At 58.6% G+C, this 26,256-nt stretch overlaps 1 protein-coding gene and 1 long non-coding RNA gene across 11 annotated transcripts in view; both read left to right on the top strand.

The window, feature by feature from the left end:
• The first annotated feature begins 4,673 nt into the window (after positions 1–4,673).
• On the top strand, positions 4,674–9,936 carry LOC109502207. The gene is made up of 3 exons (XR_002744398.2): positions 4,674–5,476; positions 7,349–7,429; positions 8,541–9,936. It is a non-coding gene; the product is annotated as an uncharacterized LOC109502207 (long non-coding RNA).
• Positions 9,937–13,896: 3,960 nt separating this feature from the next.
• Positions 13,897–26,256, top strand: part of ADGRB2 (adhesion G protein-coupled receptor B2) — a 36,392-nt gene continuing 24,032 nt past the window's right edge. For 2 of the 10 annotated variants that reach the window (XM_019836576.3, XM_019836574.3), the window contains exons 1-3: positions 13,955–14,124; positions 14,270–14,333; positions 21,125–21,935. In XM_019836576.3, coding sequence (XP_019692135.1) covers positions 21,140–21,935 — 796 coding nt within the window. In that variant the 5' untranslated portion in view covers positions 13,955–14,124; positions 14,270–14,333; positions 21,125–21,139. Of the gene's footprint in view, positions 14,125–14,269; positions 14,334–16,676; positions 16,817–20,493; positions 20,955–21,124; positions 21,936–26,256 lie in introns of those variants that run through there. The other 8 variants (XM_019836575.3, XM_045035463.1, XM_045035460.1 and 5 more) reach the window with 8 other exon arrangements.

Genomic DNA, 26,256 nt, shown 5'->3' with positions numbered 1-26,256 from the left:
TCTCCTTTAGGTAGACCAAGGCCCCCTCCCCCCTCCCCGTTGCCCATTCCTTTAGGGATGGGGCTGAGCCCTGGTGGTCAGGAGGTTCCTCCTTGAGTCTGCCCACCGTCCTTCGTGTTGCAGTTCCATTTGCTGTGCCATCGCCCTCGTGAGAGCTGCCTTTATTGGGGAGGGGCATCCTTAGCTTAGCGGGGATTTCTGTATCTCATTTGTTGAAAGCAGAGCTGAAAACAGCTGGGTAAGAACGGGTTGGAGGGGGTCCTCCAAGCTTTGTGAAGGTGTTCAGGAAGAAAACCTGGAGGGATGGGGTCAGGGCGTGGCTCCAGTGAACAGAGGGCTGAAATCTGACCCAGCTTTCCTTCCATAAGTGAAGCATCCACCAGATTCATAAATATTTCTCTGGGTCTCTGCCTCAGTTTCTCCACCATCCTCAGGGGAATTTTTTTTTTTTTAATCTCCTCCCTTTGTCTTCTCTATTCATGTGCTTTCTATGCCGGACGAAGATGACACAGAGTAAATCAGCTCCGGGCCCTGCCCATGAGCAGCAGGCAGGCACTGATACCACCAGCTCCAGTGTGGAGTGAACAGGGCCACGGAAGAAGGTGACAAAGGGAGCCCAGAGGAGAGAGAAGAATTGGGGCTTCCTGGAGGAATCTCGGAGGCAGAGGAGGGGGCCCTGGAAGGACCTTCCTGGGTAACAAGGAAGGGGTGTTAGGACAGCAATCCAGGCAGAGGGAACAGCATAGCCAAAGGCCGGGAGGTGGGAGAGAGGCTGGCACAATCAGGAACCGGGGTCTAGTTCCCAGGACGCCGGGTGGCTGTGCAGGCGGAAAGGGAGGGAAACCTGGGAGGTCCACAGTGGCCAGATGGTAACAGGCAGGGCATGCAGAGTGCCTGATCTTATCCCGATAGCACTGGGGAACCATTGAGGGTTTAAACAAATGAGGAATCTGGTTTGCTTTGCTCGTTAGAATGATCACTTGGGGAAAATACGGACAGGGGATGAGGGGCAGAGCTGGCAGCTCTGTGGTCCCGGACAAGGGCAGTGGCTTCTAGCCGTGTTCAGAGGGGAGACTGGAGGCGACTCACGGGGGCGGCTGTAGGTGGGATGGGTGGTTGCTGGTGACCCAAGGTCAGGACCCAGGATGAGTCCAGGCACAGTCTCCTCCTCCCATCCTGAACCCCCAGGGGCTCCCAGGCCTCCGGGAGCACGCCTCAGTTTGCTGTAATGGTGCTCTCTGCCTGGCCTTACCCACCTCTATGGCCTCAGCCCTCCTACCCCCCTACGTGCGCCTGTGCTCTAGCCTAACTGGTGCCTCCGTTGGTCCTGAGCTCACATGAACCACTCAAACATCCAAGCCTTTAGACGGTTAATTACTGTCCCCCAATCCTCCCACCTCTTCAGTGAAGGCGGCCCCGCCTGCCTCAGCTCCCCTGTCCCCACTATCCACCTTCCCTCCCCTTCCTCTATATCCTTTGTTTAAAGGCCTGGACGGACCATGTCATCAGCACAAACAGCTAAACAGCGCTTAAAGATCCTTAAATTAGGGAACTGCAGACTTCGCCGGGTCAGGGCACAGAGCTGGCGGCTCCCATCCTCTAGGGGCTCCGACGGGACCAGGCCCGGTGAACGGTCTCGTCTGCAGCTATCTTGCCTCGGCCAATGGAGCTGTCGTTATTGCTCCAAATTAGGCACCAATTTGCCCGTGTAATTGTTTGCTAATTGGCATGAAATCCTAATGTAATTAGTTGGGCCCCTTATCGGGGAGCCTGGGGAGCCAGAGGCGGTGGGGGGCCGCTGGAGCCAGGGGGGTCTAGGAGGCTGGGGAAATGTGCTGAGAGAGGAGGCCCTGGGTTGCCACCAGGGCTGAGATAAGGACTGATAGAAATCGCAGGATCTCACCGTTGAAAGGGCCTTTGGAGAGGGCAGCACTTGCTGCCTATCTTACAGATGGGGAAACTGAGGACAGGTTGGGAGAGGAAACTCCTGGGAGCTGGTGGCAGAGCTGGACCAGATATCCAGGTCACCTGTCTGCATTGACCACAGCTGTAGCCTGGCTGTGGGTCAGGATGGCATTGCCCATGCTGTCTGGCCTCCATTTCAAAAAAAAAAAAAAAAAAAAAGTGCCCCTTTGCGGGGGGTGGGGGGTGGAAAGTGAGTGAGGCTGTGGATACCAGTCTACCTTTTGAGTAGGAGACCCAATGGGTAGAGGCCTAGGAAGGATGTCACATGGTTAAAGTCGGAGGAGCAATGGCAGACAAGAGGCTCTGGCCCCTCCCTGGGGAATGACCTGGGTGTTGAGAGGAAAGATGGGGGTGGCTAGAAATCCTGACTTGTCTCCTACTAGCAGATCCCCCCCCCCCCCAAAGTTCTCCCAGACTTTGTGCCTCTTTTCCATCTCTCCAGAAAGTGTCTGGCAAAGGTGCTGGAACCAGTTCATACCAGTTTATGAGAGCCGATTGTTACATGTTTAGGAATCTGCCAGCCAATTGACTTCACGTTGGTTGTCTAAATTGGCCATCGCGGGAGGATTTACGCCAGCGAAATTGGCAACTGCTACAGATCAAGGCTATGCCTCCCCACTTCCTCCCCAGAGCCAGCTGTGAAACAGTTAATAACACACGAACAACATCATCGGAAACGTGATGAAAGAGCCTCAGAAATTCTGATCCTGTTAGGGCTGGAAAGGTCCTGCTAGGATGTTGTCCCTCCAGATCCCACGCAGGGGGAAATGGAAGCTCAGAGGCCATCTAGAAAGTCTGTGGTCCTCCAGACTCTCAGTCCAGATTCCCCTGTTCCTCAGGACTAATTCCTGCTCTGGGGGCTGCAGAGTTACTTGAGGATTCATCCTCAAGTGAGAGGAAAGAAGCACTAAAGGGGGACAGGTTGGCTCTGATGGCCAGGACAGGGGCAGAGGCTGCTCAGGGGACTTCCTTGTAGAAAGGGGCTCCTGTCTGCAACCTAGCCTGTTACCCTGGCCCTCTCCCAGGCAGCAGGGTAGACCGGCAAGGGCAGAGAGGCTGTGGCCCCAGGGGGATGGGAAGGAGGGGAAGCTAGGACCAGGACCATTCTAGGGGTGCCGTTTTGGTCACATGCTCCACATCCCTGCTCCCCACCCTAGCAGCCATTCTCCCCAGAACTGACTCTCACACCTTGGGCTGCCTCCCCATTCTCCTTCCTGCCGGCTACACTTAATCTCTCCTACTGCAGCAGCACCCAAGCTTCCCTTCTCTCCAGTCTCGATCTTTACCCACATCTCTCCTGTTTCCTGGTCAACTGTCCCTGGATGTCCTGAAGGCACCTCAATGCAGCACGTCCAAAATAGAAATCATCCACTTTCCCACAAGTCTTTCCCCATCTGAGTAAATGGCACACGCCCCCTCAGGACCTTTTGCACTTACACTTTCCCCCATCCGGGCTGCTCTTTTCCACGCGTTCCTCCCCTCCTTCAGGTCTCTGCTCGGATGCTACCGTCTCAGAGAAGCGTTTACCTAAAATCGCCCCCTGTTCTCCTCTACCACTCCTGCCTCCTTACCCAACACTATTTTCCTTCTTTGGACTCCCCAACACTAACGTTCCACATATTTATGCTTTTGTGTCTGCCTCCCCTCCCCCACTAGAAGGTAAACTCCACATAAGCTCAGCAGTTATGTGGTCAGGTTCTAGAAATTCCTTGAGGTCCTAGATTGTATCCGTTTCACTCCCTCAGCGCCACACACTTTTACGTATTTATTTTTAAGTAGGCTCCACCACCAACGTGGGGCCTGAAGTCATGGCCCTGAGATCAAGAGTCACAGGCTTGACCGACAGAGCCACCTGGGCACCCCACGGCTAGACCCTTATAGTAAGCTCTCAGTAAATACTTGTTGAATGAATAAATGAACAAGTGAATGAGCTTAGCCCCCTTCTCCAGTTCTGGCTTCCTCAAATCCACCTTCCAGTGGCCCAGCTATTTCTCCCAAACAAATCTGACCGTGATTCTTTCCCGTCCAAAACCCTCCATAGGACTCTGTTGTTTTGAGAATAAAATCTACGTCTGGTTTAGCTTACCAGGCCCACGGTGATGTCTTTCCAGCCTAACCTCCAGCTTCCCATATGCTCCTCTGAAACACACACACACACACACACACACACACGGCCATGCAGAGAGCCATGCAGATAGACTATTTCTGCCTCTGTATGCTGCTCCCTCAGCCCTTAGGTGGTCCTCTACATTGTCTAACTCATTTCTTTTCTTTATTCAGTCAGTAGTGTTTTTGGAGTAGCCCCTTGGTGCCAGGCCCCCGGCTGAGCCTTCCTGAGAGGAGTCAGTCCCTACCCCTTCTCAAAATGCTGTCATTCTTGCGGAGAAGGAGGACTGAAACCATCATCCCATCCCTAGTTCCTAATTTGTTGTCCTCTGGGTATCCTGACAGTGCCTGCCTGTTCCAGCCAGGACCCTGAGGGACCTCCCATGAGAAGGCAGCCCCGGGCTCTCACCTGCCTCTGGCTGCGGGCACCTTACAGCAATGACCGGGAATAACTGTATTTGGGGTCTTTGTGCCCCCACCTCCGCCCCAGCTTCTGGGAGATATGATGCAGGGTGAGGCTTCCCTGTCAGGGTCCAACCCAGGGCCTGACAGACCTTTTCTCTAGGACTTCTGAGCTTTAGCCCTCTTCGCCCCACAGGGCCCAAAACCCAGGGAGGGGTGAGTTTGTTCCAGTGAGTGTGAGAACTTACCTGTGTCTCTGGATGTGTGTGTGTGTGTGTGTGTGCGTGCGCGCGTGTGCATTGCACACATGCTCAGTTCACATGCATGCATTCCCGGGTGCGCACCAGTGGGCCTGACCCCTGAGCTGGGTGACAGCAGCCTGGCCCACGCTCTTGTGTGTGTCAGGTGTGCCTGGGAATGTGCCCCGGTGTATCTGAGTTAGTGTCCATGGGTGCCTCTTAGGAGCTGTACCTTGTTGGGGCCCCGGCGGCCCTTCCTGCTCTGCAGCTTGAGTCCCCAGTGCAGCCACAAGGCGGTGGCGATCTCTCCGCGGCGCAGGCCCGTTTCCCTGAGACAGATGAGCTGCCCCCACGCCCTGGCCCTCGGAAGAGCGAGCGTGAAACGGCTGCCGCTCCGCCCCTCCGGCTAATGGCCCATCCTCTCCGGCCATTGCCTCCGGAGAGCCCGTTAAGTACCCCCGGGTCGGTGAGCGGGTCCCCCTTCCCCCCTTCCCGCTGTGGGGGCGCGGCGGGGGGCGGCGCGCTGGCGGGGGAAGGGGCGCCCCGCTCTCCCCGGGCTCCCCTTCCCCGCTTCCCCCACCCCGGCGCCGGCCCCGCTGCGTGCTCGCGCAGACACCCACTCTCGCCGGCGCCAGCGCTTGCAGACGCACGGTGACACAGACCCCCGGCGCGCAGAAGCACGGGCACACTCGCAGACTCAACGCTGGGACGCGGGGACTCTCAGACACGCGTTCCTATAGACAGATGCCCACACGGACTCACAGGTGCAAACGCGCGTTCACACGTGGCACAGACACACGGACACACCCTCACACCCCTGCGGACGTCCACGCGGTGACACAGGCACCAGCGCCCAAAACTGCGGCCACCCTCGCAGCCACACGCAGGGCCCGGAGCACGGACACACACGCACACACGGTGGTGCCGACCCGTCCTAAAAATACACACTCCCAGATGCAAGCATCTGCCCACAAGCACACGCACAGACACGCGGACACGCTGCCGTGGCCGTTCTCACGGTGGCAGAGACCCCCGGAGGCTCAGGCACTCGCGCTCGCAGACCACGCGGGGCCTCGAACACGCCTTTCAGAGGCACACTCACTAAACACGCTCACCCAGACACACGCCGCACACGCAGGCGCGCCTTGGCGGACCCACCAGCGCCACACACACAATCGCACGACGCAGACGCACTTGGGCCCCAGCTGCCTTTGAAATTCAAATCCGCGCCTCCCTTCCTCAGCTGGCAACCCGAGCCCCCGCACCTCCGCCGCCGCCCTGCTGGTTCAAGCCTCATTACTGCCGCCTGCCCAGAGCGGAAATTAAAATTCATTTCAGGGGAGACCTGGGCAGGGCGGGAGGGGGGGGGGCATGCGGTGGCCTCACCCGTAGGGCCCTTTGTGAGTGAGGAGGGGAAAGGAGGGGGTCCTGGGGCGCCCTAGGAGAAAGAGCCCTGTGCTTCCTAACATGCGACCTTGACCCCTGGCCGGCAGTTTCAGGGTTCTCTTAGCACGCCCGCCTACCCCCACCCCCACCCAAGGCAAACACAGAGCCGGCCAAGATGCCTGGGAGCGCAGAGCATGGCCGAGATCTCAGCGTTTGGGGGAGGAGGAGACTTCCTGGGAAGCATTAGCTTGAAAAGTCCCCAAAGACAAGAATAACAATGTCACACGTACAGCTCTGCGGATACACACTACACAATAATCCACACCCCACATCTAGACACACATATAGGACATCCAGGGTCACAACCAGCGAGAGTCACACACCAAATAGTATTACACACAATGCCCACCCCCCCCCCCCGAATTGAAGGCCTGCCCACAACCCCCAAGTACACACAGGGAAACACATGACAGGCTGGCACGGACACCTACCAAACACTGACACAGACACAGTCACATACAGGCCTGCGCATGCCATATGCCCTGACTCACACTGAACCGAAAGGCCCAGACACAGGCCTGGAAACACTTCCCCTACACACACACACACACACACACACACACACACACGTGCGCGCACGTGCATGCACAGGCTCGGGCACGAACTACAAAGAAACCCCACACACTGGTGGCACACAGACTCCAGCAGTAAACCCAGCCCTGTCAACACGCCCCACATTCACCTAGACACTGAGTGGAGACACAAACCCCAGCGTCAGGCACTTGTGTGCATTATACGCCACACATGTACACAAACAGAAAAATAAACGCACGAGAAACACCACACAGCCTGCATACAAAGACACACACACACGCACGCACACACAGCAGAGATCCCGGAGCCAGGCCCGGGCTTCTGACGTACAAGGCCTAGGCAGACACACACAAAACCTGCGCACAGGCACATCATATACACACACACAGACTCTCCCCCCACGCATTGACGCACACAGCCACCCACACGTGTACCCGAGCTCAGCCCCACTCACTCCCACTCTGACATGCAGAACGCTGGCTGGCGATGCACCCCAGGGCTCCTCCTCTCCAACCACGACACTCAGAGCCTTCTCCCCCGCGGGCCCCCGGCCCCCAAGCCTGGGACCCAGAGAGGTCAGAGTTGTGCCAGGTTTGAATGAGGTGGGAGGCCCACCCTCTCGCTCACTCGGCAGTGACAGCTTTACTGCTTTACAGCACGAGGCAGTGTGTGTTCCAGCAAGAGGGTTGTCCTCCTGGGGTGTGTCGGCGAGGAGTGTGGCTGTGCCTGCCAGCAAGGTGCGTCCGTCTCAGCAGATCCTGTGAGAGGTCCTTCCCAGCACCCTCAGCTACTCTGTTTGCCTCCCCCAAGTCTGGGTGTCCGGCTTCAGCCTCTTACGGGCCAGGCCCTGGGAGTCAGGTCCCTTCACATCTCTCACCCTGAGAGAGCTAGTTCTCTCTGGGAGATCAGCTCCAATCCTGAAAGAAGTTGTTTTCCACAGTTGGCGCTTGGTCTGTCCTTTGGAGGGTGGCAAGGAGGACAAGGAGAGGCGAGACTAGGCAGGGCCCTACTGAATGAAGTGGGGGGGGCGCTCAGGTTCTCTCTCTGCCTCCCTCTAAGCCATGTTCCTCATCTGGGAAATGGGGGTGACCTTGCCGGGGTAAGGGTTTGTTGTGACAATAAGTTAAAAGCAGCTGGCACAGTGTTAGGCCCACAGAGGGGCTCGACAGGATGAGCTGGTCCCTCTAGACCTCTAGGTCACCCCCACCCCTGCCTGCTATGCTCAATGTGTCCTGCTTGGCACAAGCCCAGTCCAGCTGGATCCAGGTGGCAAAGAGCCCGGGGGAGAGAACATGGGGCATCCCAGATGGTGGGAACACACTGGCCCCCCACTGCTGGTGTGCCCCATGCCTGCCAAGTGCCCCAGACCCTCCTTGAGGGATTCCCCTTCCCTTTTCCCCCCGGGGCAGGAAGCTGGGAGCAGCTCTTCTCAGGCACCTCCACCCTCTCCATGTCCCCCAGCCTGTGGGTGTGGGCACAAGGGATGGCGCTGTCATTACTGGGTGTCTGGAGTCGTTGCCAGGGTTCCTAGTCCTTAAGGTCTGCAGCAGGCGAGAGTGGGATTAGACTCAAGGAGAACCTACCAAGGGGAGTACCCACGCTGCCTCCTGTTAACCTGCAGGGGTTGTGCCTAACCCCAGCCTAGAGCAGGAGGCAACAGGACTGATAGATGAGTCTGACAGGTCCCCACTGGGCCAGAAAAGTGGAGGGGGGTTGTGTGTGTGTGGTTATGTATACACCTGTGTTTCCTAGTCAAGGGCATATGTCTGCTGGCCGGTGATTGTGTAAGGGTGTGGATATGGGTTTGTCTGTACATGCATCCGTGTGTGTGTGCATGTGTTTACACAGACAAGGAAGGCGGAAAACGAAGAGGGGCTGCGACATAAGGAGAGGAGGCACCGCGGAGAAGTGGATCCAGACTCAGTTTCTCTGCAGTGATCACCCACTCACCAGTGCGACTGTCCTGATTACACAGGTGGCCTCTTTCACAGCAAGGATCTCAGCAGATAAGAACTCCTCTCTCCCTAGGTGGGAGGGAGGGGGCACCGGGAAGGCCTCAAGGTCAGGGCCCCACTCCGAGTCTTCTCCATGCCTTCAGAACGCAGAACAGCTGCAGCCCTGAATGAGTCTGAAAGGGGGCCATATTCATGCAGATGACACCTCCCTGGGTCTGGCACTGTGTGGGGCGCTTCATCTTTGTCATCTCATGGGGACTCACCTCAGCTCTGCTAGGTTGTTTCCATTTTACAGAAGAGAAAACCAAGGCCTGGACAGCATGCATGACCTGTCCCAGGTCACACAGCCAGTGAGGGACAGAGGCAGAAGTCCTTTCTAGTCCATCACGTGGGAAACGGTGAAACAGTGTTTTATTGGACATTGATCAAGGACCACAAACTGGAAGCTCTGGGAGGGCAGGGTCTTTACTTGCCCTTTCGCCATTCCTTCCCTTGACAAGCACAAATCACATGCCTGGCATGGTGCTTTGTGCCAGGGTTACAAACATGAACGGATGGACAAGGTCTCTGCCTTTACAGAATTCCTAGTCCAGTGAGGGAAACCGATGACTTGTGTGTAAATAGATAACATATTTTCAGGTAATGATGCTGTGAAGGAAGTGCAAAGCCACGGGATGGAACGATCGGGGATGGGTGGGTAGGGCTGCTTTAGAAGCGTAATCAGGGGAGGCCTCCTAGAGGAGGTGATGTTGGTACTGAGACCTTCCTGGCAAGTGGAGTCAGCCACGGCAAGTACTAGTGGAAGAAGGATTTGGACTTTGTCAAAGTCCCCCACTGTGTTGGGATGGGGCGAAGGTGGGGGGTAGGAGAGATGGTTCTGGAAAGGTTGGTAAGTGCCGGGTCATGCAGGGCTTGGAAGGTCATGGTGCTAAGTGCAGTAGGAAACCATGGGAGGGTTTAAGAAGAGGTGCTCTGATTTACAAGTTAGAGAGATGACTCAGTGGGCTCCGGGAGAATGGAGTGGAGGAGGGTGAGGTCGATGTGGGAGCATGGAGGTCAAATAAGGGAGGTCCAGGCACCGGATGATGGTGGCTTGGATTCTGGTGTTGGCAGTGGGGATGTCAGGAGGGAATCGATTTGGGATGTTTTGGAAGGTAGAAGCAACGGAACTTGCTGATGGCCTGGATCCCAGCGCCTAGAACATAGTAAACACTCAATAAAGATTCATTGAATGGGTGAGCAAAGGCACCTTCTCGGTGCCAGGCTCTTGTGCGCATCCTCCAGTGTAAGACTTGTGTGAAGATCACCCAAGATCCTAAAGGTCTTCTCCACCCACTGCCCCAGGGGCCAGAGAATGCAGGCACTGCCCAGAGGGGTGCACGCAAACCCGGCACTGACCTTCTGGGAGGATTTGGCTCCAATGCTGCTAATCCTCCCTCCTCTCCTTGATCTATAGCACCGAGAAAATGACACACACCCGACCTGGGTTGCCCCAGGCTCCTAACCCATTTGGCATCTGCAGCAGGAAGGATGGAAATTAGACATGCAGGACTTCCCACAGACAGAGAGGGTCAGTCCACCTTTTCCAGGATACCCCTCCTGAATCCATGGCATCCAGAGCAATGAGGTATGTATCCCATGAGCTCTGGGACAGACCCTGATAGAAGACTGTCACATGGATTTGGGTGTCTTTGGGAACATGTTAGGAGCTCCTGATAGGTATCTGGGGTGGGGTTGGGGGACTCAAGGGGGACCTTGGTACTCAGAGCTTTGGGCTGCTGTGGGCGCCTGGCTGAGTGTCAGTGGAGGGTAGGGGCTGAGGGAGGGGCACTCTTAGGTCCCACCAGCTAGAAGGAAACCTGACCAGGCTCTGGGCCAAATAAATCATTGGGAAGAGAAGAAGAGCATTTTCTCATCTGTTTAAAGGGCAACGAAGCATAGCAGTGGCTGGCCCAGTGGGAGGCAGGGCTGAGGCCAGGCGGGTGAGGCCAGGCCCGTGAGGCCGGGGTTATGCGTGCCCTCATCACCCACTATCCTCTCCTAAGCTGCCCCACTGAGGGCTGCGCTGCTTCCGGAATGGGCCACTGGTGGTTGTTATTGTTAACCAAAAGACGAATTAATTGGTAATAAGACAATTATTTAAAAAGGCCCCTTTCAGGAGCCTAGCTCTTGCTATAATGCACATCTTTTATCTCATTGGAGCTGGGTGCCATCATTTATACCATTTCACAGGTAAGGAAGCAGAGGCTCAGAAAGCTGGAGGGGACTTTCTCAAGGTCGCCTAGGGAGGCAGGATGAGAGCCTGGTAGAGAGCCTGACTTCTAGTTGTCCTTGTAGGATTGGTCCTCTCCATGCCATCGGAGATTCCAGGGGGAGCTCCAAAGGACTGGGGTCATTGTCTGTTGCCCAGTTTTTGTTTTGGGAAGAGGGGTAGGCGGGAAGTATCCATTTCTTCTGCTTAAACCCTCTGTGCTCAAGCTCTGACTGGTGCCCCTTCCCTTGCCCAGTCTCTGCCCTAGGCTCCCCAGAGGCCCCTCCTGGGGCTTAGACTTGTTCTTCCCACCCCCGCCTGGGCTGTCAGAGAAGTAATTTCTCTTCAACCAGCTGGATTTGAATATGGAAACGATTTGTAATTACTCCAAGTCCTCCCGGGCGGCATTATCACCAGAGTGAGTCTGGAAGGGCAGGGGCTCCTGGGAAAGGAGGTGGGGAAGCCCCGATGCCGGGAGGCACCTCCGGGAGAGCCTTCGGGAGGTTGGCCCTAATCTAGCCTGCTTCCGCACACCCCCTGGGAGGTCTGTTCTCTCCACCCAGCTCCCACAGCCCTTGCTGCCTTGCTGACCTCGCCACCCTGCGCCTTGAGCCCCCAGGTATGGGGTACCATCACTGTCAGTCTCTCCCTCAGTCTGAAAGACTTTCCACCCTGAAAGAACGGGGTTGAGAAGTCAGAGGGCTACCAAGGAACACGAAACAGACAAAATGCTGCTGTCTCTCCAGCCCCTCCCATTACCCTGTACCCAGCTGGATCCTGGGTGGGGGGGGGGGGGAGGGAGGGCCTCAGGGATCCAGCTGCGTTACATCTGCAAGAGACCTGCCTGTGTTTCTTTGGGCTCTGGGTCTCTAGTATGCTAATTCAGTGAATATTCATAAAGAGGGAGGCAGGCTCCCTGTGGGAATGGAAGGAGCTGGAGCCCTGGAGTACAGGGTCCTGGGAGCTTCTGAGGACCTGTCCTTATAGCTTTGTGCATACCTCATATCCGACCACTCACTCACTCTCTCCACTTTTGCCCACCTCCTTAAGGCATCCACTTTGGCCACGCCATTGCCCTTCGAAATGCCCCACGTAGGGAGACCTGGGATCTCCCGCTGCCCTTGGGGTGGCTCTTGACACGCTCTGTAGATGGCAAGTTCTGCCTGGCTTGGCTTTCACGGGAGCGGCTGAGTCTCCAAACCCAGAGACCTGGGGTGTTTGAGAGTGCCCGGCAAGAACCCAGGAGCCCTGCCTGCCAGTGCTAAGTGTAAGGCATAGGCCTCCCTGGGCTCCCGCTGGGAAAGGAAAGGTGCCAGCCTCCTCCCTGTCTCACACAGCCTCATAAATTCCCTTAAGGTGACGGGTGAGATTCCTTCATCGCCCCTTATTACCTCCTTCCATTAAAGTCGATAATCTCTCACAATCACTCACAACAAATGTCATGGAGACTGCTGGAGGGGGGAGAGAGAGACGGAGGGAGAGATCAGGGGCTTTTCTCTCTGCCTCTTCCTGGCAGGACGTTCCTGGGGGACGAGGCGTCTTCTTGTCCTAGTCCTCAGGGTGACACAACTCCAGGGGCTTCAGTGGAGAGGTGGGGTTGGGGTTGGACGGACTGGGGACTTCCTTGCCTCCCAGGCTCAGCCCCCTCCTGGCCAGGGCACCTTTAAAAAGTAGGGTTCCTGAAACCATCCAAATGCTCCCTGCAAAGCTGCCCCCTGCTGGCTCCTCCTCTGACCAGAGCCATCTGATTAACCTACTTGTCTCTGGCCGAAGTGGCGTGTCCCCGGTCTGCCCACCTTCCTGGTGGCAACATGCCCAGGCCACAAAACCACCAGACCAGGGCCCTGAGCCATGGGCATCTCCCTGGGAGCCACCTTCACCATGTGGGCTCTGGCCCCACCCAACTGCACAGTGCCAGGATGGGGAGGGGGCAGGTCTGTACATTCCGGCTGCTTCTACACAAACAGATGCAACATGGGGGCGCCCCTGGCACAGGAAAAGGCACTTGTGGGAATAGACAGGCGCTCAGGAAAACATGTAACACACTGCACACGTGTAGCATCCCCGTGCCTAGGGACATGCAACATTGCAGTTCACACTAGAGTATGCACCAAACATGCCACACTGCAGCGTACATGTGTGGCTCCTACATACAGGTGACCCACAGCTCTCAGCACATATGTGGCACTTATAAGCTTGCACACATACAGCATCTCTACACACAGGAACAAGCAACATGCATTCAAGACCTGAACACATGTTAACACGCTGTGTATGTGTGTAGCAACTGCATGCACGGAGCCAGGCAACATTGCAGTGCACACGTAGGGCACCTGTGTGCATAAGCATATGCAAAGTTCAGCGCACAGGAGTGGCACCTGCATGCACAGGCATATGCGATTTGCAATGCATACGGGGGAGGGTGGGGCAAATGTTTCAGCCCCCAGGGCCCCAGAGACCCCGGCTGCGAGAGCTGCCTCCGGCCCGGGGGATCTCTGGAGGGGCGTCGCGGATCGCCGCATCCTGCGGTCCAGGAGGCCGCGGGCGGGGCGGGGGCTTACCCGGGGCTTCTCCCGCGCCGGCGCCTGGGGCCCAGGGCGGGGAGGAGGAGGGTGCGCTCGGCTCGGCTGGCGCTGCTCCCCCTTTAACAGGAGGCGGCGCGCGTCGCCCCCGCCCCCCGCCCCTTCTCCCGCGGCTCCTCGCGCCCGGCCTGGCGCGCGCCCCCTCCCGGGCCCAGCCCGCGCAGGCGCCGCGTCCCGCCTCGGCCGTCACTCGGCCCGGCGCGCTCTGCGGGCAGCGGCCGGAACGGCCGGAGGAACCGGGTTCGGCGGCGGCGGCGGTGGCAGTGACGGCGGCGGCGGCGCTCTGAGACCGAGGATGCGGCGCCGGCTTTTGGAGCCCGGGGCTGCGGCCGCCACCCGCGAATAGGAGGCGGCGCGCGGCGCGGGCGGTGCTCGGGGCGGGGGAGCGGGGAGCGGGGGGGGGGCGGCGCGGCGAGGAGGCGGCGGCAGGAGCCCGCGCCCGGCCCGGCGCCCGCCCGCCCCGCGCTGCTCCGCGGCGCCTTTTCTGCACCCGCGGCTCCGCGGAGCGGGAGCCTCGGCCCTCCGCGCCGCTGCCGCGAGCTGCCCCGCGCCCGGCCAGGCCCCCGCCTTAGGGATGGCAAACTTGCGCCCCGTGGCTGCCTCCGCCAGCGCCGGCCCCCGCTCCTGCTGCTGACGGCGCCCAGGTGAGTGTTCGGTCCCAGACCCTGACCCGGCCCCGCACCGAGAACCTCCCGGCGCGGTCCCGAGTTTCCGCACCGGTCCGGACTCGGGGCGCTCCCCTAGCTCATCTCGGTCGAATCTTCCCCCTCCCGAACTGTGTTCGTTCAGCATCTACCCATTCCTGTCTCTTTGGGAACTTCGAAGCCTGGGGCCGAGGCCCCCTTCATCGCTGGTGAGTCCCTTTTCCACCCCCATCCCCTTCCCCATTTCTGCTAAAGCCCTCCCCCACAATCCTGACCCAGACCTTACCCCCATTGCTGTCTCGAGTCTCTCCGTATCTTAGCCTGGATCCTGGCAGTGCGCCCCCCACCTTGATTAGAGCCCCTTTCTCCAACCTGCAGCTCGACTGTGTCTTCCACCTTAATCCACCCCCCCCCCCACCTCGGCTGGATGCCGGACCCTGCTCCTCCACTCACTTCATTTCTGCCCAGAGTCCTACCCGTCCCTATCCCTGTCTGCCCACAGTTACTGCCTTTCCCCGCGCCAGTACCCCGACCATGCTTCCCTTCTTATTTCTGTCCCGATTGCCTCCTCCCCCATATCTGCCCGGAGTCTCTCTATCCCTCGCCAATCTCTGCTGCAAGTCTCCTCCCCCTCACCCAGGACTTGGGGCCGTGTCCCCCGTGTCTGATCTGAGCCCCCTCCTCTCCGGCCGGGATCTCGGCTGGCCCTGCATCCCTGACTCCCGTGTCCATCTTTGGTCAGAGTCTGTCCATCCCCCATCCCTCTCTTCCCACCCCTGGGGCATAGAGCCCGGCACCACACGCACCCTCCTGCAGCCCTGGGGGCTGGCGTGTTGGGGCGGCGGTGGGGGGGGGGGCGGGTTGTAGGTTGTGAAGTTGGTGGCCACTCCCGCAGTCAGCTCGGTCCGAGGGAAGTCCTCTGCGCCGCGGCGGGTGCAGAGCGGGCGAAGGGTCTGGTGCCCGCGGGGGGAGGGGCTCCCGGGCCAGAGATACTGCCCGCCTGCCCGCCTCGCCAGCTGCCGGCCGGGCCCCTGGGCGTCCTCTGGCGCCCCCTGCCCGCAGCCCTGGACCCGCCGCTCCTTTTCCTCCCGCGGGTAACCCCAGGTTTCCGCAGCCGGAGCAGCAGCGGTGGCTGCGGGACTGGCAGTGGGAAGTCCCTGGGGAAGAGGAGGTTGGCGGGCGAGGCCGGGTGCCCCCTCGTGCTAGCCTTGCGGGAACAGTCCTGGTTGTCAGGCCATATGCTCTGGAGGTGGGGTGGGGTGGCGTAGGGTGGGGTGGGGTGGAGGGCTCATCCCAGCGGTAATTCCGGAGCCCTTTGATCTATCAGGGACAGACTAGGAAGACTAGCCCCTGGATTTGAGATGGTCTGGATGGGTTTGTTTGGGCTAGGGCGGGTGTCCCCAGAGAGCCTCTGTGTACCCCATGGCAGTCTCCACTAGGTGAAGGGTGGGGGCAAAGGTGGGCTTGGTCTACTTTGGGCATGGTGTAGACGGTGGGGGAGAGTCCACCTGGCCCTGGGGCAGAACAGGCACCTGGGGAGTGTCTCCCTCGCTGCCACAGGGGTCAGTATGGATTCTGTACTGGGTATGCCCTGATGGTGGTGGTGAGGCTTGAGGGAGGGTCTTCCCTGGACCAAGATTGACAGATTTTCTCTTCTCTTCTCTTCTCTTCTCTTCTCTTCTCTTCTCTTCTCTTCTCTTCTCTTCTCTTCTCTTCTCTTCCCTTCCCTTCCCTTCCCTTCCCTTCCCTTCCCTTCCCTTCCCTTCCCTTCCCTTCCCTTCCCCCTTCCCCCATCACTCTTCAGAAAGGGATAGGTCTAGTCTGGGGTGGCTGTGTGTGGTAGGCATTTCTGTGTCCCCAAATAAGGTTCCAGCTGGTCTCTGCCCTCTTCTCTCCCTCCCAACCCCCAGGTAATGGAGCTGAGTAAGTAGTTAGTAACTCAGCTTTTGGTCAGATGACCTGGGTTCAAAAGATGTATGACCTGGGCAGGCTACATAACCCTTCTGAGCCTCAGTTGGCCCTCTATAAAATGGGTCAGTGATAAATGCCTCATATAGTTTCTGGGAGAATGAAATTAGATTGTATAGAGTGTCTGGCATCTAGTGGTGCTCAACAATGATTGGCTTATTGGGCGATCGTCTTCAAGGCCAAGGTCAGGCCCCTTGCCACTCTACTATTCCCAGAGGAGAAGTGCAGAACAGGTTCTAGTGACTTCACTCTATCCCCCAGGATAATAAAGCCAGAAAACACCTTTAGCTCCCCAGAGTGGGTCCAGGGAGCCTGTGACTATCAGTCTCTTCCCTCCCTCACCCATCTTTCACCATCCCACTGGACTGCTCTGGGATCAGCTCTGGCCAGAGGGGCATCAGTGAAAGCCAGGCCAAGGTCTCTGAGGTCCTGGCTCCAGTGTGGAGACTGGGGAGGTAGGAAAAATGCAGGGAAGAAACCCAGGTCAAGGTCCCCAAAGGCAGGCTTGCCTAATGGGGGGGGGGGGGAGGGCACGTGGGAAATCAGCCACAGAGGAGAACATGGTGCACAGAGGAGCCTCTTACCTCTCCCCAGGAGGTCAGACGCCATCGGGAACTTTCCAGGACAGTTAGTGCTTCAGATTAGAGTTAGGGGGCGACCCAGGCTGAGGGCCCAAGAGTTTGAAGAAACCTGGCTTTGGCGTGAGTGGCTTGGTGAAGGGCAGGTAAGAGGGAGAGAAGAGAGAGGGCTTGAATCCACGGCGTTCTGCTGGGCCGGAAGTCCTCTGGGCAGTGTGGCTGGGCCTGGGTCCCACCGGGGAGTGGCAGCCTCTCAGCCTCCAGTCTGCCCGGGTAGCCCTGACATTGGGGAACAAAAGCTTTCGGTTCCTGTAGCAACGGCGGCTCCAGCTGCTGCAAAGTTCCGGGGAGGCGGGCGGAGGGCGGCTGAGTCACCGCCCCCTCCCCCGCCGCCCTCGAGGCACCGCCCCCACCCCCCACCCCGGTCTCCCTTCTCTTGGTGGGCTGAAGGCCCCCTCCCTAGACCGAAAGGCCCTTGAGAAAGAGGAGGAGTGGCCGGCTCCGCCAGGTGGAGAAGGCGGGGCCGCACTGGGGGGGGGGAACCCCCCCTCCCCTCGGTCCTGCCCACCAGCTCCAGAGGCTGGATGGAAATGTGCGCCCTCCTGGGTACCAGAGCTCCGGGAGAGGGGTCCTTGGGGACCCTGCCAGCCGGCCAGTGCAGGGGCAGGGGACCCGAAGGCCCCGAGTGGGGGGTCCCCGCCCGCGTGTCGGCCTGGGCTCGGCCCGGCAGCGAGCGCCCGGGAGGCGGAGGGTGAGTGACGGGCGGGCGAATTGGAGCTGCCAGGTGGATAAACACGACCGACGTGCGCACTGCTGCGCCCCCTCCCCCACCCGCCGCCCCTCCCCCGACCGCGGCCCTGGGCTCCGAGCGCCCGGTCACCCAGCGCCGCGCTGCTCCCAGCCGGCAGGGCGCAAGGGGGTCGATCCCCGGGATCCCCGAGACCCAGGCCTTGCCCTGAGGTGCCCCCCGCCCCCCTCCCCCTCAGCCCCAGTCTTTTCCCTTACAGCTGCTGCGAAAGCCTCCTATTCCCTCATTAGTGCAGAAGGGAAGCCCGAGGCTGAGCAGGCCTGCGGGGTCTGGGAGGAAGGGGGTCTCAGTGTGCTAGGACACAGGGTGGGTGGCATTCTCAAGTTTGCTGGCGGGCGGCAGGCATGCGGTGGAGGTAGCTGGAGGAGGGGTCCCTAAGACTGAGATTATGCCAATGGGCAACTCACCCATCTCAGCCCAGTGAGGTCCTGAGGGAGGAGGCTTTTAGACTATCCTCTCCATTAACCTCCTGACGCGGGAAGTTCTTCCTCAGAGCTGAGCTCCATACCTATCGTCTCTAGCTCTTGTGCCTGTATGTGATCTTGCTGTTTGGCTTTGGAGGTGGCCAAGCCATTTACATGGCTCCACCCAAAGGGCCTTCCCAGAGATAGCGGTGGAGCTCAGCAGGAAAGCCGGGAGAGTTTGTGAGGTTCCGTGGGAGGGGGGAAGGGAAGGTGTGCATACCCTGTCTGTGCCAGGCTCTGTGCTGGGAACTCACTGGGACGCTGAACAAGAAAGTGTGTGTAATCCTGGGGGCAGGGATCATGGTCTCCATTCCACAGAGTGGGGAACTTGCCTCCGTTCAGGGAGGTTGAACATGGCTAATAACCACTTCGGCTGCCTGGGAGGCAAGGATCCTTCCAGGTCCCCTCCCACGAGAGGGTCTCTCTGACTTGGAATTGGGCTTTTTGCCTTATTTTGTGGAGGCGGAGTGAGATTTAAAAAGGGCCCCCAAAGGTCTTATGTCACAGCAGGAACCACGAGGGTAATACATACCCAGGGTGAGATTCCCAAGTTGGTGTGAAGGGGCTGTCTGGAGGAGGGGGCTTGGTCAGGGTTTAGAGGTGGCTCAATTCTGGAGAAGCCAGGCTGTGGCTCTGAGGATGTGGACCTAGTGCTTCTTGATGGATTGGTGCTATGGAGGAGGGAGGAGCTGAGGCCCAGGAGGTAGGGTTGGGGGGGGGGTCTGAGCCCCCAGCTTCAGGAACACACAAAGGAGGGAACAGCAAGTCAGACCCCACCTGCCACTTAGCTGTCATATGCTAAGCCTCAAAGAACCAAATGCCTGTGTATATTCACACTAGAGAGTATATTTCCATGTGTACTAGTGTCTGGCTCTTTTATACCTTGTACACGTGAGTGCCTGTACCCTAGTGTGCACGTGAATTCACTCATCTGTGGCTTCACTGATCTGTGTGCATGCTGAATGCCTGTGAACACCTGTCTATACATGCATCTGTGCATACATGCTTTTGTGTGCACGTCGCACGGCACAGCAATGTTCAAGCCTGTGTGTGTGTGTGTGTGTGTGTGTGTGTGTGTGTGTTCCTCACCTTGCTCTAAGTGGGGGAGGCGAGGCCAGTTATAATGAGCCCCCACCTCCCCTCTGCTGAGCTACAGCTATGGCCTGAATTTTGCAGCCTGCTTAAAAATAATTGGGGGCAGCGGGGGGATTGGATGTCAGTCATCATCAGCCACTGGCTTCGCTGGTGCCGCAGCAGGCTGGGCGGGCTGAACAGTTTGGGACAGGCATGATGTGGGGGCGGGGGAGGCCAGGGGTCTTGTGTCCCTTTTGCAGTTCTGGCAGGAGCAGTGGAGACACAGCCTGTTCTGACTTTTGTTGGATAACTCCAGGCGGGTCTTTGGGGGAGGGTGGGGCCGCTCCTCCCCAATAAATGAGCCTGCCTAGAGCTTGAGCCCCCACCCCTCCTTCCCCCTATGGCTGGGGAGGGGCAAGTGCGGGATCTGGGGGAGTGAGGAGTTCCATGGTTGCTGCACAGAGGCTGGAATTCTGGGATTCTAATTCCTGCCCTCTCACCACCCCCACCTCCAACCACTATTGAGGCTCCTAAAAAGCTAAGGGGAAATTTGTGCCTGGGGAGCAGCTACGTCTTGGGAAAATTTAGCCACACCTGTGAGTTATCCTATGTTTGTGATTCAGTTCCCAGAGCCAATGGCTTCTCCATTGGGTGTGCAGCCTGAGCAAGGAAGGGGACAGAGCAAGAGGCTATTGGTGGATGAGAGGGAACCCCAGGCTGGGGCCTCAGGTCCCGGGCTCCAGTCCCAGCTGGACCACTGTGTGATCTTGAGCAGGTTGCCTCCCTTCTTGGAGCCTCATCCTTTCTCCTTTAATGTGGAGCAACCGGGCTCTAGGGGCCCATCCAGTGCTGTGAGCTATGCTGCCGGCATGGAGGAGGGAGGCAGCATGGATCACTTAGGGGGCAGGGCTGGGAGCAGGGTTGAGCCAGCCCAGGTGCCAGGCTCTGGTTTCCGGACAGCGCTGTGGACAGGCTGTGGGCAGTGGCTCTGTCCTGGCTTGGTGGGTGGGAAGGCACTTGCAGGTGCCCTGCCCGCCAGCTTCTGTCCACTCGGCCCTGACCGCCCTGAGTGTCTGTCGGGGCATGGCCTGGGTCCTGGTTGCCTGCCCACGCATGGAGAGTACATTCATACCTGCTGAATTTTGCAGCCTGCTGGCAGTTTGGTTTAGTGTATGTAGCACTTTGCGGGGAGGGAGAAATCAGTAAACTCTGGTCTCCACTCCTGAGATGAGTGAGCTAGCCCTGGGGAGACAGCAGGGAATAGAGGTGATGATTGGGGGGCATGGGCTTTCAGGAAAGGGCTGTGGGAGCTGAGAGCTGGGCGATGGCTTGGTGGCCTCCGGAGGTGGGGTGGGGGTGGGGGGCCAGGTAGCAGACCCTGAGCCAGGCCTTGGAGGATAACCCATGGCAGGAAGGGAAAAGGGGTTAAGGGGAATACTGCACCCATTTTGCAGATACCTCTCCCCTTGTTTCCACCAGGAAATCCACAGCAGTGATACTCATGACGCTCATACTTGTGATGCCCTCCATGGGCATGGCTTGGGTTGTGCGCAGTCCCTGGCACCCCAGTGGTAACTCCTCCCCTTTCTCTCCCACTCAGCAAGGCAAGTGAGTGAGAACGACATTGTTCTGGGAATAACCTTGAATTGCTCTGATTTATAAAAAAGCAAATCGTTGTCAAACACTGCTCCTTTGACAATTACCGCTGGATTATGCGTGACATGGCTCACAACTGATCACGATACGCTGCGACTGAGAGCAACAGTTCTGGAGAATTTAAGTTGGGTGGTGGGGATGAGGCGAGATCCAAGTGTCAGGCCAAGATGCCGGTGGCTGATGAGATTGACTGGGGAATCATAGGATAACAGAGGCAACAACTGATGTTTCTTAAGGGCTTACGGGCTTCCAGACACTCTCCCACGTGCCTTCATTTTACAGGTAAGGCGACTGAGGCTCCGAGAAGTCACGTCCCTTGTCTAAGATCACACAGGTGGACTTGGGCGACTGCAGAGCCTTAACCGCCAGGCCCTCTCCTGCAGCTTGCCACAGGAGACTCAGAGCCCACGCTGGCAGCTCCTGGGGCTGCTGACCACTGTCTCTCTCCACAGGGCAAGGGACATAGGATGACCCCAGCCTGTCCCCTCTTACTATCTGTGATTCTGTCCCTGCGCCTGGCCGCCGCCTTCGACCCTGCCCCCAGCGCCTGCTCCGCCCTGGCCTCGGGCGTGCTCTACGGGGCCTTCTCACTGCAGGACCTCTTTCCTACCATCGCCTCAGGCTGCTCCTGGACCCTGGAGAACCCTGACCCCACCAAGTACTCCCTCTACCTGCGCTTCAACCGCCAGGAGCAGGTGTGCGCCCACTTTGCCCCCCGTCTGCTGCCCCTGGACCACTACCTGGTCAACTTTACCTGCCTGCGGCCTAGCCCAGAGGAAGCCGTGGCCCAGGCGGAGGCAGAGGCGGGGCGGCCAGAAGAGGAGGAGGAGGCAGCGGGGCTGGAACTGTGTGGCGGCTCGGGCCCCTTTACCTTCCTGCACTTCGACAAGAACTTCGTGCAGCTGTGCCTGTCGGCAGAGCCCTCGGAGGCCCCGCGCCTGCTGGCGCCCGCTGCCCTGGCCTTCCGCTTCGTCGAGGTCTTGCTCATCAACAACAACAACTCCAGCCAGTTCACCTGTGGCGTGCTGTGCCGCTGGAGTGAGGAGTGCGGCCGCACTGCTGGCAGGGCCTGTGGCTTCGCCCAGCCAGGCTGCAGCTGCCCCGGGGAGGCGGGGGCTGGTTCGGCCACCACCGCGCCTCCGGGCCCGCCTGCTGCCCACACCCTGTCCAATGCCCTGGTGCCTGGGGGCCCGGCCCCACCTGCTGAGGCCGATTTGCATTCAGGGAGCAGCAATGACCTGTTCACAACCGAGATGAGATATGGTGAGTCAGAGCAGGGCCCCGGTGGGGTGGGCGTGCCCAGGGCTGAGGGTACGCTCTGGTCCCCGTCTTGGCAGATCCTCAGGCCATTTGCGTAGTTCTTCGCCCCTGTCCTTTCTGTGTCCGGCCTTCTCCGGGTGCTGGGGTCCCTGAAATGGATTGGGGTTAGACCCCACTAACCCCAAACTCTTGTTTGTAGTCTGGGTAGGTGAATGGGGGGCAGAGATGAGACAATGCAGTGTGGTGAACCCAGGGAGAGGACTAGGCAATCAAGGAAGGCTTCCTGAAGGAAGTGATACAGGCGCAAGCCGAGATCTGAAGGACACGTGGAAGCCAGCCAAGCCGAAGAAGTGGTGAGGGCGCTCCGGGCAGAGGGAGCAGTGCGTGCCAAGTCGACAAGTTTGCCTGGAGGCTGGAGAGTAGGCAGGGAGCAGGGACATGTTCCTGCCCACACGGGTCGGCGATTTCTGGCAGTGGCCCCAGGGTCAGGGCAGAGGGAGGTGCAGAAGAATGTGCCTGGGTGAAGAGGACTGGGCTTCGAGGCTGCCTTGGAGGGCTGGGCTGGCTCCGCTCCCAGCATCCCCTGTCTCCCCCTCTGGGCCCATGTCTTCTGGGACCGAGGCTGCCACAGCTGCTAGAGCTTCCTGCTGACTGGGCAAAAGCTCTGCGAGCCCTTGAGCCCTGCCTGCTCCCGCTCCCACCCCGGCTCCCTCACCACAGCCACTTTCTGCCGACCCTCCTTCCTGCAGCTACAAAGCCCCCAGGCCCTCATCTGGATCCTGTGTGCCCGCCGAACAGTGCCGGGCCAGTGACTGGCCAGGGGGTGGGGGTGGGAGGGAGGCAGAGCTGGGATCTGGTCCCCAGCTCTGGGACTAAAAGGGAGTTCCCTTCCCTCTTCTGGCCTCAGTTTCCCCATTTGGGATAACAGGTGCTGGCCTCCCATCATGAGGATGTCACGCAGGGATGGAAGTCAGAAGAGCCATGGAGATCGGCCTGAGAGGATTTACAGGGACACAGGGGGTCTTGTGTGAGGGCTGCTAGGAGTATTGGAGGAGTATGATCTGTCCCCACCCCTGCTTTGAAGGCCAGTGCCCGGGAGTTGAGCACTGCCTTTGACTATTATCACCTTGAGTGGATCCCATCTTTTTGGCGTCAGTTTCTTCATCTGTAAAATGGGGAGATATCTCTGCGTTAATTAGAGGGCCAGTTATCATGACAGCGGCCTCTCCCAATGCAGTGGGGAGGCACTTCTCAACCTCCCCTGTGAGACATCTGGCACCGTGCCTATCCGTGGCAAGTGCCCAGTGGCCTTGCTCTGGCCTCTCCCCCTGGCCAGCTTGGCCTCTAACATCGGTCGATGAAGCCGTCCGAGTGACAGCCAGGCCGTGGGCAGGTTACAGGCCCTGGAGGCTGGCCTGGGATTTAGTGCCTGCAGGAAGAAATTGAATTTCGCTTCTTTGTCGAACATTGGCGGAGAGTGCCAGGCGTATATCAGGAGGTTTATGACTCTTCCTGCCTGGCGGCCACTGCCCATCACTCTGTGGGGGCCTCCCCCATCGCGCTCAGCAGAGGGCAGGCTCTTTTGTCTGGCTTTCCCTGCGGTCCATTGGCCCAGTGGTCTCCAGTGGACGGAGCAAGGCTCTGCCCTCATGGGCGGGCACCATCTGGGCAGGCTGCCATGTGGAGCACAGAGCCAGGAGCAGCCAGCTGGGCTTGGTGAAGCCGGAAACAGGAGTTGGTTGGTAGTCGGAGTGACTTTGGGGGTCAGAGAGGGCTGGTGATGGGAAGGCCACCATTGTCCCCATCATCACAGCCTCTGCGGGGGCCTCTGGGACTGAGCATGGGTGGAGATTGGGTGCTGACTGTCCCTGGGCAGGAGGCCTAGTATTATCTCTGAGCTGGGAGTCCCAGGCTCCCAGCTGTTCCACACCTGACCTCTGCTCATGCTCCTTGTCCTGCTTGGCATGTTTTCAGGCTGCTCCATGGGGTTGCCTGCAGGGAGGGCCCTTGTGGGGAGTTACAGGGGGTGATGTGGCATTGGTCATCCTAAGTGATCTTGTCCAGCACACTGGTGCCCAGAGCCCCTTCCTCTCCCCTGGCAGGCAAGAGGCTTTTACTTTTCCTCTCTGCCATCTCCTTCCTCCTGCCCAGTCTCTTAGGGGCAAGAGACAGTGGGCGTATGTCTCAATTTGTTCCATGTGGCAGTGGGCATCTGAGGGACAGGGCCCTGTCAGGACTCAGGGCCCTTTGTGCCTGGTTGGCAGGACCCCCTCCTCCCCACTGGGCCAGCTGGACACATGTACCAGCTGTGGGAGAACCGGCTCACATGTGGAACTGCCCGATTGAGAACGAGATTGGTGGGCAAGGCAGTGAACAGGAAGAGTAAGACCCTCGTCCTAGCCCCTCTGCCAGGCCCTGTGGCGGGGGAGCTGTGTTCCCCTTCTCTGGGACACTCTGCATAGAATCAATCGAAGGCAAGGCCAGGTGGAGTGGGACTGGGTCCATGCTGGAAGAGTGGCACTGGGGGACAGTGCCTGGGTGGAGTGCCTGGGCCCGCCTCAGAGCCCAGTGCGTTTGACAAGAGGGTACAGGCGCCTGTTAATTTCACGCAAACTGCCTTTGATAGATCTCTTGTTATTTTTGGTGAGTTGAGCCATAAATTTGTGCCATCTTGCTGCCGCAATCTGTTAAGTGGGGAGAGAGGAAGAAAGGGAAGGCAGGCAGGAAGGAGCCCAGCGGATGCTGGCTGAGGCCGGGGTGGGGGGCAGGGAGCAGGAATCGCGGTGAAGACGTGGTGCTGCCACCCTGCGTTTCCTGCCTGCTGACCCCTCCCCGGTCCTGACGAGACACTGGCCAGTGGGGATGGCTGTGCAGACTGACACCTGGGGGAACCTCCTCTCTCCTCTCCCACACTCCCTGCCTTCCTCAGAGGTGCTGTCCCATCCTTGGCTGGCTGGCTGCTGCTCACCCACCTCCCCATCACCCAGACCCCATTCCGGAGGCCAGAGTTCAAATCCCCACTCTGCCACTGCTGCTGGGTGACTTGGACGATGGGCTGCCCCACGGGGGCCTCGGGGCCTCCAGTAATCTGTGCATCGCTTCCCAGATCCAGCCCCCATACTCTCCATCGTGGCACAGACTCTTCAGCCTGGCATTCCAGACCCAGCTGCCACCTGCTATTCAGCCTTCCCTCTAGTTCCGTCCTGCCCTTGACCAGGGCTTCTCACTGGCCCCTGAGCCCCTGCTTTCTGGACTCCCTGCTTTTGCTTGGGCCTTTCCCTCACCTGGAATGCCCTTTGGCCTTGGTTTTCCATAACTTCCCATTTTTCCCAGGGCTGCTCAACCCGTTTCCTCTAGGAAGCTCCTTGTACCTGCCCAACCTAGTCCTAGATTGGTCATTCTCCTCCTGGTGCTCAGGCCCTGCTGTCCTCTTTCGGCCAGCCTGGTCCGCTGGTGGGAAGTGCAACCTTACCTGTCTGTTTGGTGCTCAGACACCGGGGAGGCCAGGCCTCTCTCGTGGTGGGAGGAGGGGGCACCTCGCACATTTAGTACATTTCCTAGAAGGTCCTTCCAGCCGAGATCTGTGCTTCTGGAGCTCGGTGTGCTCTGTCACAGGATGGGGAGTGGGACCCAGTTTCCCCCAGATATCTCAGCAGGGACTGAGTCCCCACCCACCCATCACACACATCTCCGTGTCTTTATTGGAGCGGAGTTTGTGCCGGGCCTTGGGTTGGCTCTGGGTGAATGAGATCCCAGGTGCACCAGATGTACCTCCTGCCCTCTGATCGGGGAGAGCGACCACTAGGTATACAGTGGTGGTCAAAGCCACAGGCTGAAGTTTCCTGGCCCTGGATTCAATTCCCAGCCCCACCACTGACTAAGCTCTGCGACCGTGGGCAGGTTTCTTCACCTGCCATTTCATTACCTGTAAAGTCGGGATAGTTGGGCTATTCACAGAGTGATGATAAAGATGAAACAAGAGAATATAGGTCAGTGCTTAGTACAGTGCCTGGCACATGGTAAATCCCTGATAAATAGCTGCGTGTTGTCATAATTTAGTGCCATAGGTTTGATGTACCTGGGCCAGATGTCAAGGGAGGAGGAAGAGTGCGGGGTTCAACCATAGAGGGGTGGAAAGGCAGTCTAAAGAAGGTGATTCTGAGTTGGGTTTTGAGGAGTGAATAGGAATTCACTACCCATGGAATTTTTCTTTACATCGAATCACTTTTAAAATTTAATACATTAGGAAGAAATTTCACATCCTACCTGGAAAAAGAGTATCACTTATCTGAAGCAAAAGATAACAGAAGAAAGAGCCCCAGTG

Source organism: Felis catus, chromosome C1, assembly GCF_018350175.1.
Source record: "Felis catus isolate Fca126 chromosome C1, F.catus_Fca126_mat1.0, whole genome shotgun sequence".
Lineage (NCBI taxonomy): Eukaryota > Metazoa > Chordata > Mammalia > Carnivora > Felidae > Felis > Felis catus.
Note: the sequence above shows the minus strand (reverse complement) of the source record. Positions and strands in the feature narration are given on the sequence as shown.